General features: G+C 36.4%; 1 protein-coding gene across 3 annotated transcripts in view; it reads left to right on the forward strand.

Annotated features, from left to right (window-relative positions):
- Positions 1–5,447, forward strand: part of BRINP3 (BMP/retinoic acid inducible neural specific 3) — a gene marked incomplete at both ends in the record, with an annotated part of 317,983 nt that extends 312,536 nt beyond the window's left edge. For all 3 annotated transcript variants that reach the window (XM_084246415.1, XM_084246416.1, XM_084246417.1), the window contains one exon: positions 4,331–5,447. In XM_084246415.1, coding sequence (XP_084102541.1) covers positions 4,331–5,447 — 1,117 coding nt within the window. The remainder of the gene's footprint in view (positions 1–4,330) is intronic.
- Between the last annotated feature and the right edge of the window lie 10,012 nt (positions 5,448–15,459).

The following is a 15,459-nucleotide window of genomic DNA, read 5'->3' on the forward strand; positions in this document are numbered from 1 at the left end:
GCATGATGGCATCAGCAAATGAACACAGGATCAACACATTAAGGATCCAAAAGCTATACACATATTCCCCTGTGTTGAAGAATCAAGCTTTGAACATATATATATATATATATATATATATACACACACACACATACACACACAAAAATAGACACATATACACACACATATATGTATATATATGTGTATATGTATATATGTATATATATATATACACACACATATATATTTAATTCCAAAGTTCCTGTTCAAGGTTAAAGAATGTTCTAAAATGAACAACTGAAAATTACACAAAATGTTATAATGCAAATTGAGTGAGAGAGAGACTAAGTTAGGTCACAGGGAATAAAGTAGTCATACCCCCTAGTGCTCTTTTCATGCAAATAGAATGCTCCTGTGGAGAAAATCAAATCTTAAATACATGGAGAATGTTAGAAATTGAACAGAGATTATGGGATTAAACATTCATTTAAACTTTTTCAATTGGTATAACACCTGATTTCTCAAACATAAGCATGCTACCACATTTTTGGCTAATGATATCTTTTTCAAAAAAAGTTAACTCTGAATGATAGTTTCCTTTTTGTAATTTCTGTCTCCTAAAAATGTATTTTTAGAAATTCCTTTCAAAACAAAGTTCTGTTTCTGGTCGGTAAGGATTTCCTACTTGAATTATGTCAGATTGTGGCAATTATCACTAGTCAATGGCTGTTTAAAATACTCTTATCCTAGTTTTTTCTTTTGTTCTTCCATAAGTCAAGTTCTTTGGCTTGGATCGTCTTTCTCTCTCCCTCCTTCCTTACCCTTTCTCTCCTTTCTCCTTCCATTCGTGATCCCTTTATTTGTTATTATTGATGTGTTCCTAAGTAGATGAAAGGAGCAAAGCCCCATGTCGGACATGCTTTTAACATAGTTCATCTTTTAACATGGCCTCCTACCCATGCCTCAAGTACACCCCCAGATTTTTAAAAATCTGGTATCGTTTTGTACCAATATCTAGGTTAAAAAAGGGAAACTGTTTAAAACTTTGACAGAACCTTAAAATTTTAAAGACATGCATTTTCAATAAATGGTTTCAGTTTTACAATAAAAAAACAGTAAAATTTTACTTTGCTAGAGGACAAAAAAAGAGACTCACTCCTTTGGGTATGTGAAAAGTTCATTATATAATCATGCAATTTGTTTTGTTCTCCATTTTGACTGCTGATTTCATAAGAAGTAATGAAAAGATTGATTTATTGAATTTCCTTTTCTTAGGAACATCCACTGCCTCCTTGTGAAATAAAATACAATGGTCAAAAGAAAGGGAGTAAGAGAAAAAAGGCCACAAGGTAGCAAGGAAGCAAATCCACTTGCTAATTCTATCCCAGGCTAGTGAAGCTCTGACAATGTCAGGTTATTAATATTTTTCTCTAACAAGTTGAAGCCCAAGATGCCGAACACTTGCTTTTAGTGATGCATCTGTGGGGACATGAAGGGGTGGGAAAAAATTGAAAGCTGGAAACACCATGGATTTTCTAAAGTGTCCAGATGATTCTGTCCTGTCCTAGTTTTGTGAGCTCTCCCAATAGCCTTATGTCTATTTCCTTTTTTATTAGTCTTTTGATATGAAAACATGATTAGAGCTTATAGTCAGAAATGAATGGGGCTCAGGGAAGTTATTATGCTGTGATTTCAGGGAAGAAAAAGTAATTTCCAATCCAGATATAATATATTTTATATTCTTTATATTAAATAGACATAAACAGAACTAGAGAGAGGGGAAGGAGAAAGGAGACAAGATGTAGGAAGAAAGAACAAAGGAAGGAAAGAAGAAAGGGAGAGAAGGGAGGAAGAGAAAGGGTAAATAATTAATTGACTGATAAATAACCCATGGAATAAATATTTTAATAACTGAAGATAATGAATCAGTAATATTAATTTATACTAAGATTGAACACAAATAATAAATTGTAGTATTTCATAAACTGTAAAAGGATGTTCTTTGCACATTTATTCTATAGTGAGAACACAAGGAAGCAGAGACACAGGAGCAGCGATGCTCATATATGGATGTGATGTGAGAGCCTCATGTCTGTGCTGTGTCGCAACCCTGGGGCACACTCTGGGAAGTTTTCAGACAAGTTATTTTATGTGTGTGTGCATGCGTGCGTGTGCACGTATATATACATATACATATGTGTGTTTGTGTATATATCTCAATGTTGCATAGGATTATAGCAGTGTATAAGGTTCAGAGTTATAGGATCACACCCTTGTGTGTATGTTCCCACACTAAGCCCACCATCAAGACACCCAGAGCCCCCCCAACATAGCCCATTGGGCACCCTCCCTCCTTTGAGCTGAGAATTTTTTTTTTAAAGTATCTAAAAAGTATCTTAAAAGAAAGTAAGAAATGACTTTAATAGGTTTCCATTTCCAATCAGTGTCTTTCCATGTGAGAAACAATTCAGAGAAAAATGTTTTATGTTTTGGTCCAGTTTGGATTTTCCTTTTCTTCTGGGCCCATAGAAAGCAGTTCCTTTTAGGGAAGCTGGGACAGAAAGGCTTTGTATGTGTGTGTTTAATTGTGAAAATGTTGAACTGTGGGTTGTGTGACTCTACTTCCTGCAACTTGGGAGCCAGATCTTCTCCTCTGTATTAAATGTGCAATTTAGGACTTCAAATATCACTTTATCTCATCCATGCATCTGATTCAATACTCAGTAAACAGTAAAGGGCTGTGATTTCCTGGCTTTCCATGAGGCAGTAGATAGAAGCTATTCATACAGCAGATAGTGCTCTGGCCAGGTGGGCATTATATTTACTGGGAGACATAGCATATAAATAAGTAAGTACACAATAATATAAAATTGTAAGTGGAAAAGGCACTATGAAGAAAAATAAATTGATTATGAGAGACAAAAATGTAGTTATCTAATATATTTGAAAAGAGGGAAAAGTCTGATTAAAAAAAAAAAGTGTTGCAGTGAAAGAGCAGAATGGACAGGAACCAAAAATGAATATGTAATATAAATAGCTCAAACACTGTTGTATCTTAATAAATCATTTTATCGATTATTTACATAGACCAATCCCTGTATTTTACCAGTTTCATACATATACAAATTCTTTAAATGGCATCAGTGTGATAAGTCTGAAGAATTGAGTATAATACATTTATTCTGCAGGAACTCTGAAAGACTGAAAAATGAACACTGGAAAGGCATACAAATCTCAAAATACATATCATTCTTGAGTGTCTGCTATGACATCCACTATGCCATATATTCTAAACACATGAACACACTCTGAACGTAACTTATTTCTTACAAAAAGTCAATATGGAAGTTATTACTATCCCCATCTTTCATATTAGAGCACTGTGGGTTCTAGAAATTAATCAGTATTTCCAGATCATGCAGCTAGTATAAAAAAGCAGCATGATAAAAACAAGGAATTATGTGATTACAAGGCCATGCACTTTTCCTTCACTATTTTACTGAAGATTTTAGACATGCTAAAATACTTTGAATAATATGGGAATACAGGAAAAGTAAGATCTGAAATTGACATCATGATTAGCTTAATTTCTGGGTATAAATAAGAAAAAATGTTGATGATTCAAATCAAACACATTAAACTAACATACTTAACCCTTATTAAAAGAACTTGCAAATTGGTTTTAATGAGATATTGTCAACAATTTTCTTGAGCAGCCCAGAAGAGTAAAATCAAGCATGTTTTAATAATATTTTCCCTCTCAGTGGGTACTTCTTTCAATGTTGATAAAACCTTAGGACTTAAATATATTGATTGACAGTTTGAAGTTGCTTATTTCTCTCTTTTTTTTCCCCAGGCTTCTTACAACATTAGTGTTCTGTAAATCTAAGAGTAAGTGATTGAACTATCATCACTTAATTATTTAATTCTACTCTACATAGTTGATGATAAACCATTTTACTTCCCCTTGTTGGACATTATTTGAGAACAATAACAAAATTTTATTCACAGTTAGTTTCAAAATACACTAATGAAATGACATGAAATCTCTTCAGAAGGTATGCCATGCAGTATTACAGTTCAAATTAAGTGTATCTATTTGTATCTGATCTTTTCCAGGGATGAATGAAAGTCATCTAACTAGAGAACACAATTATACATAATATGGGAGCAAATACAGTTACATCTTGTTCAATTATAAATCAATGGTATGGATTTCTTATTTAAAAACTCATCACAGATGACCTGAAGCAAAGATTCGATAGGGAAGCTTCCAGAGTTCAGGTACTTGGTTGCAGTACACCAAAATTGCCCAGACTTATACCAATTTGTCTTATCTTATTTGTAGAACTTCAACCTACTGGCTCACGCGCATCCAGTCTTTTCTCTACTGCAACGAGAATGGCCTCCTGGGCAGCTTTTCGGAAGAAACGCACTCGTGCACGTGTCCCAACGACCAGCTGGTCTGCACCGCCTTCCTGCCCTGCACGGTGGGTGACGCCTCTGCCTGTCTCACCTGTGCGCCCGACAACCGCACCCGCTGTGGCACCTGCAACACAGGCTACATGCTGAGCCAGGGGCTCTGCAAGCCCGAGGTGGCTGAGTCCACCGACCACTACATCGGCTTCGAGACCGACCTGCAAGACCTGGAGATGAAGTACCTGCTGCAGAAAACGGACCGACGAATAGAAGTCCATGCCATCTTCATTAGCAATGACATGAGACTCAATAGCTGGTTCGACCCCTCCTGGCGCAAGCGGATGCTCCTCACCTTGAAGAGTAACAAGTACAAGTCAAGCCTAGTCCACATGATCTTGGGTCTTTCCTTACAGATTTGCTTAACTAAAAACAGCACCTTGGAGCCGGTGCTGGCGGTCTACGTCAACCCCTTTGGAGGCAGCCACTCTGAGAGCTGGTTTATGCCTGTGAGTGAAAACAGCTTCCCTGACTGGGAGCGGACTAAGCTGGACCTCCCCCTGCAGTGCTACAACTGGACGCTGACCCTCGGGAACAAATGGAAGACGTTCTTTGAGACAGTGCACATCTACCTGAGGAGTCGCATCAAGTCCAACAGCCCCAATGGCAATGAGAGCATTTACTATGAACCTCTGGAGTTTATTGACCCTTCCCGGAACCTGGGTTATATGAAGATCAATAACATTCAAGTGTTTGGCTACAGCATGCATTTTGACCCTGAAGCCATTCGGGACTTGATTTTGCAGCTGGACTACCCCTATACTCAGGGATCCCAGGACTCAGCACTTTTGCAACTACTGGAGATCAGAGACCGTGTAAATAAACTCTCCCCTCCCGGTCAGCGTCGTTTAGATCTTTTCTCTTGCTTGCTTCGTCATAGACTCAAGCTGTCTACTAGTGAGGTGGTGAGGATCCTATCTGCTCTGCAGGCGTTCAATGCCAAATTGCCAAACACGGTGGATTATGACACGACCAAATTATGTAGTTAACCATAAATGTCAAGCACAACCCAAAATCTTGAAGGCGTTTTTACAGTGCTTTTGTGGAACAGTTTATGTTTGGAAGAGTACATTTAAATTGTCTTTTCAATATCTGTCTTATATCAGTCAATAACTTTGGATGGCAATTTACACACATGAACTTGCTGACAATGAATATATTATACTACAGTTTTGGTTTATGAATGAAATAAATACTGACACCAGTCTAGAAGACATTCTACTTTTTACAATAAATTTCATTTGTAATTTTATATGTTCCGTGGCAATGCTTTTGTGCATTACATCCTCTAGAGGGAACATAAAAAGATACCAATAAAATTTTGTAGCTGAACAGTTATTAAAAAGAAGTGCTGTGGGATTCCTTTTTTCCATGAAATGAGTTCTATTTTGATATAGCTTGTTAGAACCTGGGGAAAATTCACCAAGATATTTTTAATGGAAGCATTTGAAGGTCCCCTTCAATAGCCTTTAGGGGAAAGTCAAATAGGTAGAAGGCTTAATATTCACTTAGTATTTCTATGGTTAACTGCATAATGGAAGTGGGATGTTTATTACCTGTATTTATAAACCATTCCTGGAGACCCCATCATTATCAAAGTAGTTAGATAAACGATTTCCAACCAAATATCAGAATATTTTGACAAACACACAAAAGTCAGTGTGATTATATCATGGAGAAAGTAAACCCTTAATTTCCTGAGCATTATGCTTTGTCATTCTCTTTCTACATTCTAATAACCAATAATCAGCATACTCTGCACAATCATTTTCATTTCAAGTACTGAAGACCTAGTTATTCTGGCAATTTACCAATGTCAAAAAATAACATTTCTGAAATGCACAAATTGTAATGGATTTATAAAAATAAATGATCAAACAACAAATTCAAATGTAAATAGAATTTTTTTCCCCCTGAGAAGCTACTATTACTACAATATATATTAAAGAGCAAGCTCATTCAATATAAAATTAATTTTAGTCCACTTTTGGCTTGAAAAATACCCATGGTATAATATTCAATACAAAATTAGTGTATTTTCTAAGAATTTAAATTGTATTCTTGTTCAGCTATATGGATGTAGCTATAAGTTGCGCTTACGATATTTATCACTTAGTTCTTACACAGAATGTTTCATAAACAAATTCTTTTATTTTGATTCTTTATAGAAGTGCCATCATAAGAATATATAACATTCATGAGTCCATCTTCACACTTGAAGTGTGAACTGAATATATACAGCACTCCACTTACAGCACTAAAAATCTAGTTACCATCCACCGTAATCCAACAGATCACCTCTTCCCATTCCTCTTATACCTATTCTTTCTCCAACAATAACCACCATATTGTTGTCTACATCAAAGGGTTTGCTTTTGTTTTGTTTGTACATTTTCTTTGCTTCTTTATACTCCTCATAGGCGTACAATCATCGTATGTATCTCTTTTTTTGATTTATTTAGCTTAGCTTAATTCAAGCCCATCCATGTGACTGCAAATGACAACATTTCATCTTTTTTTTTTGTTTCTGAGTAGTATTTCATTGTGCATGTAAACAAATGCACTGTCCAGACTAGGTTTCTGTTGAGGTTATGTAGATAGAGGATTTTGGACTATTCAGTAGCAAAGCATTTCGAGTATAAGCCGATAGTTCAGGAAACAAATACTGATTTAATCTCCCATATGCATAGAGCAATGTTCTTTTCTGGTTATGTGTGTAGCTAAATTTCTTTCTCTAATCACCAGATTTTATTTTATTATATTATTTACAGGTAATTTATAGAATTTATGTGCAATTATTAAACACCATCTATCTGGTATCATAGTAATTACTCTCCAATTCTGACAACACATCTAGATTATGTATTATTTCCTTTTTTTTAGTGAAAAACAAAACAGAGGTTCAGAGCTCTTGTCAAATTATCTAAAATGACACATCAAGAAGTAGAAATAGCAAGATTCCAAAAGACCTTTCTGGAATGAAGCTGCCCTGTTATCATACCACTAAACTCTCAGTGTATCATCCTCATCACATGCAAAGGCTTATGTCAAAACAAAAATCTCTTATGAAATCGAGGTATATATAAAACAAATACATTCATAGTACACCTGGGCAATTATATAAAACTGGAATTTTCCATCCAAAATCCATCATTCATAGAATGACCACACTTATCAAATATAGACAAAAGTTTCAAAAGACATGTGTTGTAAAAAGCATAATTGCCATTAGGCTCTTTTCTAGAAGAGTTTTGGAGACCCAGATACCATGTTAAAAAATACTTGCATGGTCACCAAATGAACTCTGAAAGGTAATTAATCCCTGAGACTTAAATAAATTGTCAGCAATTTCTTTTATTGTTCATCTCACTTTATCTGATTAGTTTGCAAATGAAAAGATACTACAACTGCAGGTAAGGAAGCAGATAACAAGGGTTTTATCCTGGGACTTGTGCCAAGGATGGGTTGGCATAGGAATCCCATCGGACAAGATCAAATTTTCTTAGTTCCAACTGCCTGGGTAACACACTTCAATGAGTCCTTTATATCTCTGAGTCTGGTTTCCCCCTGAAATTGGAATAGTAAAATGAATGCTTTAATCTAAATGTTGTATCTAACATAACAAGAATACTATATAAATAAATCTATCAAACATACTGTAAAATACTATACAGATTTAAATGATTAATGATCAAAACATTTTTATGTTTCTGTTTCTCACAACCAGCTGTTAAATGGTATCCAATAAGCAATAGACAATATAGGTTAATAAAATATGTTGACCAATGGGGGAAAAATAGTCCATACACACTTCATTTCTACTGAATCAGCCTATAGACAAACAGGTTTGCTCATTATAATTTTAGGAATTTGGTAATTTTTAATAAAAATAACTACTATCACAATCTTATCTAGAGCAAAATTTTGAGGTATACACTATATGTAAAATCATGTTTGATTTCTTTTTTGATATTCCTAATTCAGATCTCCAAATTAGAGATTAGTTGAATTGAGTTCAAGGAAGCTTAAAATTCCAAATAAAAAATGTATTGCAAACACATTTTTTTCCGGCAACACCTCTTGCTCGTCTAGCTATTTTGATGACGATAGATGAGAGTTTGAAATGCCTGGCTGCCCATGGAATCCAAGTTGATTTTTAGAAAGTAAAATCAGTATTCAAATGATGGCTGTCAGCTCTAAAAAATGCAGAAATGGTTCTCTCCAAATGCATTTACATAAAGCAGGAAGCTTCATTTTTCTTTCTCCTACTTTTGTGATTCTTGTCAAAATAGGTAGAAATATTTTGGATAAAACCAGGACTAACCATTGTCCTCTAATCATACATGCCTCCCCCTTAAGATATCTAAATGAAACTCTATCTTTTGTTACAGAGGATATTGAAGATTTCTTCAATTTGAGCAGGCACGAAATTGATTCACTTGAAGAGAGTAAACCATTGGAAACAAGTTGAGAGCATTATGAAACTGTATGAATTTGCTCAAGTGGGAGTTACATAATATATTTATTCAACTAGATAGTTGAAAGTTTAGAAAACATACTAGAAAAAATAATCATTAAACAAAAAACTTGATTTAGATTTTAAAAAGCTGCATAGAGATCTCTCACACAATGTGCACTTAAACATTCAATAAATCAAACAGAGAAACTATGATAACACATTCATCCTGATTTGGCTCCTGGATCATTTAACCAGGATAATAATCCTTTAGGAATCCTGAATTTCCCCCCTATCCCTAAGTATTGGTATTTGAAATTACAGAATCACAGACATTAAGTTTGTGGTATTCCTGGGTGAAAATATCCTACTCACCTAGATTTTTTTTTTAAGATTTATTTGTTTATTTATACAAGCACTGGGTACAGTCAGAAGCGTGGGAGGGTGAGAGAATTCACCAGAGCCAGAGCAGGCAACAGAACAGGCAGACCAACGAAATATACTGCTAGGGGGAGCAGCAGGCACGGATGAGAGGTCTGTGCACCATGTGGGACCCTCGCTGGTGGTGGGGGATCGAATCCGTGCTGCAGAGGCTGTGGGAGCTCAACCGCTGCGCCACCAGAGGAGACCCTCACCTAGATTTTTTTTTTAAACTGATAATTTTCCTTTTGCCTTTTCATTGTACAGCTTCTGCACTGCTACTGATGTTCTACTTGCTTCCCTTCCACCTATGTGATTAAATTTGTATTTCTGCCTCCAGAACTTCCTAGAGACATAAATATAAATTACAATTCAGCCACCCCACAACATTACAGTATGGATAAATTTATCTTAGATGACTAGAAATATTTACAAACATCTCCCTTTCTTTGATATGAAAGCAGCTTTAGCTATTTCAAAATGAACTAGGAGTGGATGATGAATTAGAATGCCCCTGTCAGATCATTTCATATTGAAGACATGTAGTCAAATATGGTAAATTAGTAGATAAGTGAAATTCAATTGAAATAAAAATTCCACAATTGAAATTATCTCTTGTGTTGGCAATCAGACTTACCATTTAATGACTGAAGCTATAGCTATCACATGATAATTATACCACACAATACTTGATTTACTATGCTGTAATTACCATGAGGATAGCTCTGTTCTGAGATTATTGTGAATACAAGGATTTCCAGGTAAGTCAGTGACCCCTCACAGGTGTTTTACTCATCTTTCCCTCCGGACAGCATTATTATGGGCATAGCATAGTCCTAAAAGGGTGTTCAAAAAGTAATGAGTGAATTAGTAAGAAAAATGGATCCAAAAAAAACCAAAAACTTCTGATAGAGAATGCACCATGAAGAGTCAACACTCATACACTCAGAAACTACAACTTAATCAACATTATCACTTCACACAAAGCGGTGTTTCAGGAGCTCGCTCTCCTGCTTCTTCATTCTGAAGAAGTTTTTCAGTTTTGTTATTTTTGTTTTCTCTTTTATCGTAACCTGGGCTCATTCTTTAAAATGTGTTCATTGCAAATCACTAAGACAAGGGAAAATAAGTAGAAACTACAGAGTGAATATATTATATATCTATCTACTTTATATACTTTGCATTTTATGTTTAAGAAATAGACAGAAAATATATACAAATTATACATATATATTTTAAAAGTAAGAAAATATACTTTCTGAATAAACCAATATCATGTTTATAATGAGAAAAAAGAGGCACTTAATTTTTTTAGCAAAGACAAATTTGATCCCTTTTTTAAACACAGTTGGCTATTTCTGTCAAGTTAAGTTGGAAAACTCTCTATACAAAAGAAGGGATGCAATGTAAAAATCAGGAGCTTAAAGCCAGCTTAAATTGACAATTTGGGAAGTAGATCTAATGCTGTCAGAAGTTTAGATGAATGGTATAAAAGTTGCAACATCTATCGCCAAGTAATATTTTAAAGTTTACTTCCAATTAATCTGGAATTTAATGGAATATTTATTTTTATACATAATTTTAAAATGTGTTTATAGAAACACAAATGGTTGTAAACACATCAATTTGAAAATAAAGCTGACTGGGCCTGCCGTGGTGGCACAGGGGTTGAGTGCTGAGCTGCGAAGCTACCCGCAGCCTCTGCAGCACCGGTTCGATCCCTGGCTACTGGCAAGGGTCCCACATGGCGCAACAGACCTCTCCTGCCACGCCCACTGCTCCCCTCAGCAGTGTGTTTTGTCACTCTGCCTGTTCTGTTCCCTGCTCTGGTTCTGGTGAATTCTCTCACCCTCCCATGCTACTGACTGTACCCAGTGCTTATATAAATAAATAAATAAATATATATATATATATATATTTTTTAAAAGAGTTGAAAATAAAGCTGACTAGTGGGGAACTTCCATAAACACGTTAAAATGTATGTTGTGGAATGTTAATGACATTTCTGATAAAATAGGTATTTTTAATGATTAAGGGGAAGTTAGCTCATCTAGTTTGGGGCATTTGGCTATTTAAGAAAGGAGGTTAAAAAATAAAATGTATAGCTTACAGCAAAAGCAAACAGCAATTTAAATTCTAATGGCTTAGGGAGTTAACTCTATTAACAAAATTAATACAGTTGCTAACTGAGTAGATCCTAATGCTAAAAGTGTATTCCCTAGGACACAGCTGTCCAATAGAATGATAATTTAAGCCACAAATGCAAACCACACATGAAATTCAAATTTTTCTTGTAGCCATATTTTTTAAGTAGAAACGGTAGAAAATATAAATTTAAAATATTTCAATTGAGCCTAATCTAAGGTAGAAAGATTTCAAATATAATTAACATGAAGCATTATTGATGAGATATTACATGCCATGTTATAGTATAAATACAGAAAATCTAGCACATATTTTGCATTTACTCCTATCTCAATTTGGATCCTATCATTTCAGGGCTCAATGGTCACATAACCAGGGGATACTGTTTTGACAGTGAAACCTTAGGGTGTGACTCTTGTTTCTATGAGCTTTTTCTTTACTAGTTGGGTTGAGGTTACTTGGTCATCTTGATTGAATGTGATTATCTGCATTTTATCAGTATTTGTTTACACAAGTTTTGCTTATATATTATGACCTTCTCTGTTACCTATTTAAATATGTTAAGGCTGTTCCTGATATTCTTCAATGGTGGTTAAATTAATTGACTAGCGACACTGCAGTAACTTACCCTCCTTCCTCATCTACTAACCCACACTATCCCAACATTGATTAACAGCCACTGCTTTATAGTTTCTGCTTAAATTTTGGGCTCTGGTGACTGCTCTTACTCTTTTACTTGTTAGCTCCACTTAAAAGATTTGGATAGTTGCTTATGTAATTTGTCAGCTTTAAGTGTTTATTAGGGAGATTTTCTTTTAAATTGCTGAGTCTACTGTATTGATAATAGTCTGCAATTCATCTTCTTCCTCTTAATTCCCTCTAATTTTTCCCCAGTCCATCCTATCCACCCCCCTCCACACCCAACCAGAGTAAACTCACATTAAAAATGTCAATGACTTTTTAAAAATGTCAATGTTATACGACAGAATAAGGATCTCACTTATCAGTTGGCATAAAATTCCTTTCTTAATCCAGCCCTCAACTCTTTCTCCATTCTCCTCTTCCAAAATATTTATTTCACAGTAAACTAGATCTACATAAAAGTGCTTTCAGTGCAAAGATGATAACCCCATTCCTGCCTCCATGCTCTCATGCAATGTTCTGTTTTCTGCCTGCAACAAATTCCCCATTCTCCACCTGTGAGTGCCTTCTAAACAAGAAAATAATAATAATTCTCATTCATGAGTCAACTGAAAAAAAATTCCTCATATTTGACTTAATCCATTTTCCCATTAGAAAAAATCAACTATTAACACTATATTTTTCATTATATTTGCTACAACAAGGTAAAAATGTTTAAAAATGTTTGATACTTTATTTTAACTTTCTCTTTTTATGTTTCTATCAGACCATAGATGACTGGATTGCAGAAAACATACATATTCATTTTTTAACTTTAATACATAATTATTGACAAGCACACAATCAAAATTTCCATCTCAAGCACACTGTACTTTCTAATTTCCATAAGTGATGGTTCAGAGAATGAGTGAGCAGAAAGTTGGTTCTGAATGTAAAGATTCTATTAAAGTAATTCATATTTGGAGTCATTGAAACCTCATGTATTATCTACATTAAAGTGAAATGGAATCATCAGAACCAAGGGTCAACATTATAAAATGAGTGTTATTCTTTTTTCATTTAAATTTTAAAAATACTAAATCCTTTAAATAGTATTTATTGGTCATTATATCGGCAACATCTGGCTGATTCTACTTTAAGAGCTCTGTTTAATTCTCCTGAGAACTTTGATTTTTTAAAATTAATAAGAAATGATGATTCAGGCATCAATTTGACATGTAAATTTAGATATTCTTCCCTTAACCTGCTATGCATACTACACAACGAAACTGGTCTTAAGGCTGTTTTCAGGGCCTGCTTGGGGCCTATTCACAGAGTAGAGAAAGCAAATGGGTGAATTGGCTCTATAGGCTGCAGTATCCCCACATTATATGAGATCCTATTACTTCAGTAGAGAGCCAAGTTTGGAAAGGAGGGAGGTCAGGCCCACACACAAACATTTCTTCCCACAAGGAGTAGGTGGAATCAATTTGTCCAATAGAAACATCCTTATCAGGGACAAGAGGCATGAGCAATTAGGAGAAGGTGTTGGGTATCATTAAATAAGGTTGGGGACTAGACCCCAAACTCCTTGCCCAGCTGAAAGAATTGGAAGGCTTGGATAGATAAAGGGAACTGGCAGGGTTGCTATGGGAACCAGGCCATCGACTCATCATTTTGACCCTGAATGCATAAGCAGGGCAAGGGTTAACACTGGAGACCAGACATCCCAGCATATAACTGGCCCAAACTGATTCCCTCCATCAGAAAAACAGGTGATGAAAGGGAGCCCTGAGTCCTTCTTCACTCACAGACCTCTCAGATCTCGCCCCCTGCTCCACTGCAGGGTGATTAGGTAGGTGTGCCTTTTTTGTTCTCCGTTCTGTCATTGGATATTCTTTCACTCCCACAGCTTGCCTCACCCCAGTATTGCTTGGTCACAATTTGTATAAAGGGGCAATATCTTCTGAATCTTAATAGCCTTTATTTATGTTCTGCAAGACTACCACCGAGGCTGTGAGCTGGAGACTGGGGAGAGCTGCTGCATCTAGAATGCTGCTCAGAAGATGCTGGGCTGGCTCTGATATAATAAAAGAAATGGTAGTCAGGAAAATATGGCCACCAGATTTAATAAGCCAGTAACTGATAATAACAAGCAGATCAATAATATATAGCATTTATTATGATCATAATTCCAATTTTGCAGATTCAGAGACAAGGCAGAGAGAGATGAAGTAATGTGCCTGAGGTCACTCAGCAAACAATTATGACCTATTGATCAAATATAAGTACGCCTGACACCAAAGCTCATGCTCCTAATTGCTCTTGATCAGGATGGTCCCTAATGGACTGATTCCACCTGCTCCTTGAAGGAGAGAAAAAAAAAATTGTGTTGTAGTCCTGACCTCCCTCCTTTCCAACGCTGGCTCCCTACTGATATGAAAATATCTCATATAATGCCCGGACACAGGAGCCTATAGGTCCACACATTTGCTTCCTCCACTCTGTGTGAATAGACCCTGTGCAGGCCCTGAAACTGGGATCCTGACTACCCAGAGTATGGTCCTGGATCACGAAAGATGGGTGCTGGGAGCCCAGAGACTTCTCTTCCTTTCGTGGGGGAGCACAACTAGAAGAGGGTCAAAGGAGAGTCCTTCAAAGTGTCATTACTCAAAGTGGGGTTCTGGGGCTAGCACACCAGGATCCCAGAATTCCTTTCTGCTTGCTGAGTCCTGAGAGACTAGATTCTGAGAGGCTAAGTGCCTCAGGTCACTCAGCAAATCATTATCAAGTCAATGATCAAATGTAGGTACATCTGACTCCAAAGCACATGCTAATTGCATAGGATGTTGCCCTAATCAGGATGGTCACTAATGGACAAATTGATTCCACCTGGTCCTTGGAGACAAGAAATTTTTGGGTCGTGGGCCTGACCTCCCTCCTTTCCAACCTTGGCTCCCTACTGATATGCAAGAATCTCCTACAATGTGCGGACACTGCAGCCTTTAGATGCATTTACTTTCTCCACTCTATCAGTAGACCCCATGCAGCCCTGAAAATGGTCTAAAGCCTGCCTAGAACGGAATTCTGGGGTCCTGAATGCCCAGAGTATGGTCCAGGAGCAAGGAGGATGGGCGTTGGAGCCCAGAGGCTTCTTCCCTGTTAGGGAGGAGCACAGCTGGACGGGGGTCAAAGGAGAGTCCTTACTCATAGTGGGGGCCTGGGGCCAGCAGCACCAACATCCTGCAGGAACTTGTTAGAAATGCAGATTATCAGGTCCTGCTCAGACTGACTGGCTCAAAAACTCTGGGGCTAGGCAGCAGCTGCCTGTGTTTTCAGATCTCCGGTGATTCTGATGT

Source organism: Talpa europaea (genome assembly GCF_964194135.1).
Source record: "Talpa europaea genome assembly, chromosome: 10".
Classification (NCBI taxonomy): Eukaryota; Metazoa; Chordata; class Mammalia; order Eulipotyphla; family Talpidae; genus Talpa; species Talpa europaea.